This window comes from Tenrec ecaudatus, chromosome 1, assembly GCF_050624435.1.
Source record: "Tenrec ecaudatus isolate mTenEca1 chromosome 1, mTenEca1.hap1, whole genome shotgun sequence".
Taxonomy (NCBI): domain Eukaryota; kingdom Metazoa; phylum Chordata; class Mammalia; order Afrosoricida; family Tenrecidae; genus Tenrec; species Tenrec ecaudatus.
Window position 1 is genome coordinate 160187296 of NC_134530.1, and position 9045 is coordinate 160196340.

Sequence of the window (9045 nt, forward strand, 5' to 3'; positions counted from 1 at the left end):
CGCAGGGGGAGGGGCGCTGGTGACGCCATCGCCGCGGAGCCGGCCCGCACGAGGCTCGAGGCGTGAAGACCCCCCTCCGCCCCCTGGGCTGCAGACAGACCGCGGGGTCCACCAAGCCACGGGATGTTGGGGGCGACGTCCCATGCGGTGGGCCCGACGGAGAAAATTGTGCAGACGGATGGATCGACACATCCGGGCTCCACCGAGAGTCCGCGAGGCTCCCCCCCCAACGTGCCCACCAAATCGAAACTGGGAGTTCTTTGCATTTGCATAAATGAACTGCGGGCTTCCCGCGTCGCGGCCAATCGGGAGCGAGGGGGCGGAGATGCACCTGGACTAGTCACCGCCTCCTGGTGGGACAGGCTGGCCTTCTCTAAGAGACAGCAGCCGCCGCCAATGGCTTCTGAGGTGCACAGATGGGGCAGGTGGGCCCCGGCGCAGCCAATGGAGAGCGGGATCTTCCGAGGGACTCGGTCCCCTCGCCCAATGAGAGCAAGCGGGCTGTGCGGAGCTAGTTCCGAGCGGCGGTGCGTAAGGCCAACCGAGCGCCAAGCGGGGCGGGACGCCGCGCTGAAGGACGCAGGCCTTGTCCAATAGGGAGTGTGGAAGCAGGCAGCCCGGACCTGGGGCGCGGAGGAGCCGAGGGAGGGGGGACGCAGAACGGGAGAGAAGCAGGAAGTAGCGGCGGCCGCGGGAGGGCGGCGGCGGCGGCGGCGGCGGCGGCGGCGGCTGGAGCAGGGCAGGGACCGCGGTGTCTCGCCCGCACTAGGAGCGGAGCAAGTAAGCTGGCCGGCGGCAGATACCGCCCTCGGCCCCGCCCCCCGGGGGGGCGGGTAAATGCCCCCGCCCCTCCCCCACAGTCAACTACCCCCTTCTCCGCGCCGCCCCCCTGGGGCGCCTCGTAGGAAGGCCCGACGCTGCCTCCATCCCTTGTGGCGGATGGGCGAAACTCCCAGCCTGTTGAAAGCACAGCCCCTAGCCGGGTAAACATGGAGGGGAGGTTGGGGACCCCAAGTCCTGGCGCCCCCAGCTTTAGGGGCGCCCGAAGCACGGCCCGGGGTCTGGTGGCTGCGGGATGTCGCGACCTAAAATGGTGTCCGTGTCTGCGGGTGGGGGCGGGGAGCTGGGCCAGGCCGGGCCTGCACCCCGACTGGGCGCAGGTCAGCGCCGGGCCCGGACAGGACCCGAGCTCGCGCCCCGGGCCGCCGCGCGGCTCCAGATCCCTCCCCACTCCAGGGGAGCCCCTGGGAGTCGGGACGCGCGGGGGCTGCGCTGCGCACGGTGCGGACGGAAGGAGGTCTGAGTTGGGATAGACCGGCTGGACTGGAGACCTGCGAGTCCAGCAGACGCACCCTCCCGACTCCCATCCCTTCCCTCGGGTCCTCCTGGGCTCCCAGGTGTCGCGTCGCAGCTCCCAAAGCGCCTGGCGTGTCCGAGGCCGGTGCTTCCTTTCGCTCGTCAGTGGGAGCCAGAGAAACGCTGCGTGCCTCAGTTTCCCCTTTAACGTCCCTTGCGCACACCCCGCCCCCCAACCCACTACCCGGACCCGCTCCCTGCGCCAGTCCTCTGGCAGATGGCAGGGACTTAATTCCGCCCGCTGCCCAGCTTGGCCGCAGCCTAATCGCCCCCCGGCCCCTTGCCCTCGGGTTAGCGCGTGCACCGCGCAGGCCCGCATTGGACCTCCCACTCCACCCTCGCCAGTTCACCCTCGCCCTGTCCAGCCCCTTCCTTTGGTTTTTCGGAAAGAACCTCTGGAAAGGGGGATGGGGTGGGTGGGCAGAGGCCCAAGAGAGAGGAGGGCGCTGCAGCCGCAGAAAGGCCCGGCCTGTGCCCGGGCCTCGCGGTGGGGGAGCCTCCTCGGCCCGGAGTTGGGTTGCCTAGTCGTCTGTCCGCTGTGGGTTGTATCTGATGACCTCTAAGTTGTTTGGACGCCCAAGGGGGAGGTGGTTCTGCAGACAAGTTCCCAGTTGCCTCCCTGGCCTGCGCCCCACCAGCCCACTCTTACGAAGGCCCGAGTGGACGGCCTACAGGCCTTTCCCAGTCTGGAGAGGAGCAAGCCAGAGCCGGAGGGGAGTGGGGTGGGATGGTGGAGGGCCGGCGGCCTCCAGGGCAGAGGTAAGGGGTGAGGGGCTTTGTTTAAACACAAGGTCTGCAGAGGTGGGGGTGGGGTAAGGATTCCTCTTTCTGCCTCTAGTTGGTACCCCCTCCTCCCACCCTCACCTTGGCCCAGCAATGCCAGCTGCCACCTGCTGGGTCTCTCTCCAGTTACAGCCTGCAGGCCGGCAGGAGGTGAGGACTGGCTCTGGGAAATGGCTCTCCTCTTGGGCAGGAAATGTGTGAGGATAGAGATTTCTCCGGTTACTTCTTCTGGCTGTATAGAAGCACTGGTGGGAAGACACTGGCCGCCAACAGACCTGAGTCCCCACCAGCTCAAGCTGGCCTCCTGTGCCACAGAAGGCTGGGGGGGTGGGGGGGAGGAGTTTTCCCCTTCGGTGAACCAGGCTGGGGTTGGGGGACTGCTGCAAAGGGAAAGCACAGGCGCCTGGGTTAGGGACCGGGTGGGAATTGCATCCGCCCAGTGCTGCATGAGCCTTCACCCTGGAGTTTTAATCCTGGGAGAGCAGGGTGGGGAGGGAGGGAGGAGGCCCAAGGTCCTCTGGGGGAAGGTAGGTGATCCAGCAGCAGGTGTTTGTGACTGCAGAGGCAGAGGCAAGGGCCCTGGTGACCAGGCTGCTGTCACCACTTTCCCTTCTCTTTGTCTCTCTGCACCTCTTCTTTCCAGTTGAGTCCTGGGGTGTAGCCTGTGTCTCCCTGTTGACCAGTCTAGTTCTCCAGGGGTTGGTGAGGACCTCTAGGGGGCCGGAGGTCTGCCCTGCTCTGACTCCTGGCTCATGTCTCTGACCCTAGCCCTAAGTTTCCAGGTCTTAGCTTCTCTCTGAAGGATCACTGGTGGCGCAGTGTTTAAAGCATTCAGCCCCCCCAGGCGCACCTGGAGTAAGATGTGGCAGTCTGCTTCTGGAAAGATTTACAGCCTTGGAAGCCGGTGGGGGCAGTTCTGCTTTGTCTGTGTCACTATGAGTGTGAGTCCACTCAGTGGCAGTGGGCTGGGCTTGGTTGGGTCTGGATTCCTTCTCCGCTCCTCCTTGACCTGACATGTTCCTGCATGACCCAGCTGTAATAATAAATCTTTTTTTCCTGGGTCTTGCCTCTCAACATGTACGCTATCAGCTCACGCTCAGCCTAACCCTGTGGTGGAGGGACGGCTTGTCCCTTCTTTGCGACAGCAGAAGGAAGGGGTGTGCTCTCGCACACTGCCAGTGAGGAAGCTGTCACTAGGAAACCTTAGGTCTCGGCCGAGGTTGCTGCCTCTCTGCCTGTGGGCTTCTCAGAGCTCCGTGGACCCCAAAAGGTCCACAAAAAAAATCATAGCTGGTTGCACCCTGCCGTGAATGAAGCCATCTTGTACATCCTTCGTGTTGATTCAGGGATGGTTCCATGCTGGTCACCGGGCAGGGTGCTCACTTAACGTGCTCCCCCCTCGGTGCCCCGGCTGTGTTTCTGAGAAGTCCCTTTTCTGCTTCTCGGGGTTCTGCTGACTGTCCTATCTGTGCGCCCTGCCTTTCTCACTTCAGATGCCCCACCCCCACAGCTTTCTGTGATTGGCTCTGTGGCAGAGCTGTGCCCTTGGGTTCTGGGGGCTGGGGGGTTCCCGGGTGCCTGCCTCTAGGGGGTCTCAGTGTCTCTCTTTTTCTATCAGGTCTGGGACCTGCCAAGATGGGGGACATGAAGACCCCTGATTTCGACGACCTCCTTGCTGCCTTTGACATTCCTGACATCGATGCCAATGAAGCTATTCATTCTGGGCCAGAAGAGAATGAGGGACCAGGAGGCCCTGGGAAGCCAGACCCCAGTGTGGGGGCTGCATCTGCAGAAGCTGCAGCAGTAGTTGCTGGGGATGGCCCGGGGGCTCCGGCCCAGGCTTCGGACCAAAGCCTGCCACCTCCGGACATCTCGGCTGTCAGTGTCATTGTCAAGAACACCGTGTGTCCCGAGCAGCCTGAGAACCTGGCTGGGGCTTCAGGAGGGGAAGGGGCCCGGCCTGGGGGGGTGACGAAAGAAGGGCCTGTGGGTCCCCGCCTGATGCAAAATGGCTTCGGGAGCCCTGAGCCATCCCTCCCGGGAACACCCCACTCTCCAGCTCCTCCCAGCGGGGGCTCCTGGAAAGAAAAGGCCATGGAAGGCAAAGCCCCCTTGGACCTCTTTGCTCATTTTGGGTCTGAGCCAGGGGATCACCCCGACCCACTGCCTCCCTCAGCGCCCTCCCCGCCTCGAGAAGGGGCCATGACTCCACCTCCTTTCCCTTCTCCCTTTGAGCTGGCCCAGGAGAATGGCCCCACTCTGCTGCCACCGGGGTCCCCCCCACTGCTGGGGACCCTGAAACAGGAGAGCTGCAGCCCCCTTCACTCCCAGGGTGTCCCTTGCCGAGGCTCTGGCCCCGAGGCCCCAAGCGTGCCTGCCAGCACCTCACCACCCCACGTGGCCGGGGTGCCCTTCTTCAAGCAGTCTCCTGGGCACCAGAGCCCGCTTGCCTCCCCTGAAGTGCCCATCTGCCCACGTATAAAGGAAGAGGAGGAGGAGGGGCCTGTGGACAAGACTCCCCCAGGAAGCCCCCAGAGCCCCTCTAGCGGTGCCGAGGCTGCGGACGAGGACAGCAATGACTCACCCGCCTCATCCAGCTCCTCGCGGCCCCTCAAGGTGCGCATCAAGACCATTAAAACTTCTTGTGGGAACATCACGAGAACTGTGACCCGTGTCCCCTCAGACCCCGCCCCTCCTGCCCCACCAGTGGAGGGGGCCTTCCCGCCCGAGGCTGGCCTCCTAAAACTGTCCCCGACGCCCCCAAACCCCGAAGGCCCCAAGGTGGTGAGCGTCCAGCTGGGTGATGGCACGAGGCTAAAGGGCACCGTGCTGCCTGTGGCCACCATCCAGAATGCCAGCACCGCCATGCTGATGGCGGCCAGCGTGGCCCGCAAAGCCGTGGTTCTGCCCGGGGGGACCGCCACTAGCCCCAAGAGCATGGCTAAGAACGTGCTTGGCCTGGTGCCCCAAGCCCTGCCCAAGGCTGACGGGCGAGCTGTCCTGGGGCCGGTGGGCCAGAAGGTGAACGGGGCCTCTGTGGTGATGGTGCAGCCTTCAAAGCCGGCCCCGGGGGTCGGGGGTGGCACGGTCATCTCCCGGACCCAGTCCAGCCTGGTGGAGGCCTTCAACAAGATCCTCAACAGCAAGAACCTGCTGCCGGCCTACCGTCCCAACCTGAGCCCCCCCGCTGAGGCGGGCCTGGCCCTACCACCCACCGGCTACCGCTGCTTGGAGTGCGGGGATGCCTTCTCCCTGGAGAAGAGCCTGGCCCGCCACTACGATCGCCGGAGCATGCGCATCGAGGTCACCTGCAACCACTGTGCCCGCCGCCTGGTCTTCTTCAACAAGTGCAGCCTGCTGCTGCATGCACGTGAGCACAAGGATAAGGGGCTCGTCATGCAGTGCTCGCACCTGGTCATGCGGCCTGTGGCCCTGGACCAGATGGTGGGGCAGCCGGACATCACCCCCCTGCTGCCGGTGGCTGTCCCACCTCTTCCCGGACCTCCCGCCCTGCCTGCCCTGGGCAAAGGGGAAGGCGCTGTCACCACTTCCGCCATCACGACCGTGGCTGCTGAGGCCCCCGTGCTGCCTCTGAGCACGGAGCCGCCCGCCGCTCCCGCCGCCTCTGCGTACACGTGCTTCCGCTGCCTGGAGTGCAAGGAGCAGTGCCGGGACAAGGCCGGCATGGCGGCCCACTTCCAGCAGCTTGGGCCCCCCACGGCCACCAACAATGTGAGTTCCCTTTCCCTGAGCGGGCGTGGGGGGGAAGAGGGGTGTCAGGAGGCACAGGCCACTCACTCCTTAGCACCTTAACCCTGTTTCAACCCCCCCCTTCCCCAGGTGTGCACGACCTGCCCCATGATGCTCCCCAACCGCTGCAGCTTCAGTGCCCATCAACGCATGCATAAGAACCGGCCTCCCCACGTCTGTCCCGAGTGTGGCGCCAACTTCCTGCAGGCCAATTTCCAGACCCACCTCCGAGAGGCCTGTCTGCACTTCTCTCGCAGAGTAGGATACAGGTGCATGGCCAACTTGGTCTGGGTGCCGTATGGTTTCCCCAGGAGAAGCCCGTGGTCCTGCTGTCTGTCGCCTTCAGCCTGACTCCTGTTCTGTGGACTGCCCCATCCTGTCGGGGGGAGCTGGGTGTGGGCAACCGCCCCTCCTCCCCATGTGTGCCCCGTGTGCCCACAGCCTGAGCACTCCAGGGGGCGAGGTATGTGAGATACCCTGCCTCGCTGCAGCATCTCCTACTTGTTCCCCACCAAGGTGCCCCAGCTGTTCGGTGGTGTTCGGGGGTGTGAACTCCATCAAGTCCCACATCCAGACGTCGCACTGCGAGGTTTTCCACAAGTGCCCCATCTGCCCCATGGCCTTCAAGTCTGCACCCAGTGCCCATGCCCACCTCTACACCCAGCACCCCAGCTTCCACACGCAGCAGGCCAAGTGAGACCTGGAGCGGGGGGAGGAGGCTGGGGGAGATCGGGGGCCCTCTCCCACCCCACCTGACAGCTGTGCCGGCTGTACCCCGCAGGCTCATCTACAAGTGCGCCATGTGCGATACCGTCTTCACGCACAAGCCCCTCCTCTCCTCACACTTCGACCAGCACTTGCTGCCCCAGCGGGTCAGCGTCTTTAAGTGCCCATCCTGCCCCCTGCTCTTTGCCCAGAAAAGGACCATGCTGGAGCACCTCAAGGTAAGGCGATGTGTGTGTGTCGGGTGGGGAGGTGGGCAGAGCTCATGGATGGGTGTTGACCCAGGGCCGGCAGCAGGGAACAGGCCCCGGCGGGCAGGCCCTGCCCACAACAGATGACTCCCCCTTGCCCTCCGACACAGAACACCCATCAGTCTGGACGCGTGGGTGAGGAGACTGCTGGGAAAGGGGCCGGGGGTGCCCTTCTGACCCCTAAGACTGAGCCTGAGGAGCTGGCTGTGTCTCGGGGAGAGGCAGCCCCTGCCACGGAGGAGTCCTCGTCGTCTGAAGAAGAGGAAGTGCCCAGCTCGCCGGAGCCTCCTCGCCAAGCCAAGCGGCCCCGGCGGGAACTAGGGAACAAAGGCGTGAAGGGCGGGGGCGGGGGGCCCGGAGGCTGGACCTGTGGCCTTTGTCACTCCTGGTTCCCCGAACGGGACGAGTACGTGGCTCACATGAAGAAGGAGCACGGCAAGGTGGGGGCCGCCCCTCCCCCAGGGCAGCAGGGCTGGGTGGGGGTGGGGGCCTAGGGAGCGGCTTGGACATCTCTAGCCCTGCCCTCAACAGTCGGTGAAAAAGTTCCCCTGTCGCCTGTGCGAGCGGTCCTTCTGCTCCGCCCCCAGCCTGCGGCGCCACGTCAGGGTCAATCACGAGGGTATCAAGCGGGTGTACCCATGCAGGTAACCCTGGCCTTCCCCTGCCCCGCGTGCCCCCACCTGCCACGTGGCTGAGTGGACAGCTTACCCACTGCTGTGCCTGTGTGCCCCCCCCCACCCCCTTTCCAGGTATTGCACAGAAGGAAAGCGCACCTTTAGCAGCCGCCTCATCCTGGAGAAGCACGTCCAGGTCCGGCATGGCTTGCAGCTGGGGCCCCAGTCCCCTGGCCGCGGGGGTGCCCTGGTTCGGGGCCCTGGGGCCAGAGCCCAGGTAGGCCTGCTGTTGGGGTCACAGGTGGGAAGCTGCAGGCTAGACCCTGATGCCCACGGGCAGTCGGGTGACAGAGGCATCTTCTTCCAGGGGGCAGGACGGAAACGGCGCCAGTCGTCTGACTCTTGCAGCGAGGAGCCTGACAGCACAACGCCACCCGCCAAGTCCCCCCGAGGTGGCCTGGGCTCAGGGGGCCATGGCCCCCTGCGCTATCGGAGCAGCGCCTCAGCGGAGCAGAGCCTCGTGGGCTTTCGGGTGGACGGTGGCACCCAGCAGTGCCTCGACTGTGGCCTGTGCTTCGCCTCCCCGGGCTCCCTGAGCAGGCACCGCTTCATCAGCCATAAGAAGCGGCGGGGAGTGGGCAGCGCCGGTGCCCTGGGCCTGGGGGATGGGGAGGAAGAGGCCCCCCACCCCAGGTCCGACCCGGAGGCTGGAGATTCACCTTTGCCCACCTCAGGAGGCCCGCTGACCTGTAAAGTCTGTGGCAAGAGCTGCGACAGCCCTCTCAACCTCAAGACCCATTTCCGCACGCATGGCATGGCCTTCATCAGGGCGCGGCAGGGGGGCAGCGGGGACAACTAGAGCCCAGGCTGGGGAATGGCCAGGTCTGACCCTCTAACCCAGAACCCGGGCTCCACTGCCACCTGGCCCCTGGGTTGGGGAGCTGCATTGAGATTTACATTGTTTGTCTCCTCCCTTCCTGCACCCTCCCCATCTCCCCCCAAAAAAGGCTTTGGAGGATTATAATTTGCAGCCCCTCCCCTTTGGGTTTGGCACCTGGGTCCTAGTAGAGAGGACCCTCCATTCCTTTTGGAGTCCAACACTAATTACCCCTCTGCTGCAGGCCCGTGGGACGGTGGGACGAAGGACCCGGGAGGGGCCAGTGCTGGGGCCAGCCGGGACACACTCCCACCTCAGGCCCAGGCCCCAGCGGCTCTGGGCTTGCCTCCCTTCATCCCGACCCCCTCAGCACTCAAGGTCCCCCCCTCCCCCTGCAGTGCCTTTCACAAGTCTTTATTGCCCAGAAATCCACGGGGGGTTGGTGGGGAGGAGTCCTGTCTAGGGGGCCCAGGCTCTCAGGAATCCTTTATTCTTGTAGTAATAATACTAACAGTGGGAGAAACAGGAGGGAGAAAACCAGACCATTAAACCTGCTCGTGGTTGAACCCCCATTCAGGCTCCGCTTCTTCTGTGCCATGGACAGTGTGGACTTGAGAGGGAGTCCAAATGGGGGAAACCCCTCACGAGGGGTCCTGCCACTGTCCTCCACCCCTTCCCTCGGAGTCCTTTG

The 9045-nt window shown here is 64.6% G+C and overlaps 1 protein-coding gene across 5 annotated transcripts; it reads left to right on the forward strand.

The window, feature by feature from the left end:
* Positions 1-660: 660 nt before the first annotated feature.
* ZNF687 (zinc finger protein 687) lies at positions 661-8926 on the forward strand. Of its 5 annotated transcripts, none has more exons than XM_075561905.1 (10): positions 669-780; positions 2908-3080; positions 3758-5871; positions 5980-6158; positions 6406-6582; positions 6671-6833; positions 6974-7303; positions 7380-7507; positions 7613-7754; positions 7845-8926. In XM_075561905.1, the coding sequence occupies exons 3-10, from the start codon at positions 3775-3777 to the stop codon at positions 8334-8336; spliced, it is 3708 nt and encodes a 1235-aa protein (XP_075418020.1). In that variant the 5' UTR covers positions 669-780; positions 2908-3080; positions 3758-3774; the 3' UTR covers positions 8337-8926. The 5 variants fall into 5 exon arrangements, with proteins under 5 accessions (XP_075418011.1, XP_075418020.1, XP_075418029.1 ...); XM_075561914.1 differs by lacking the exon at positions 669-780 and adding an exon at positions 820-983; XM_075561896.1 differs by lacking the exon at positions 2908-3080 and having other exon boundaries at positions 661-780.
* Positions 8927-9045: the final 119 nt, after the last annotated feature.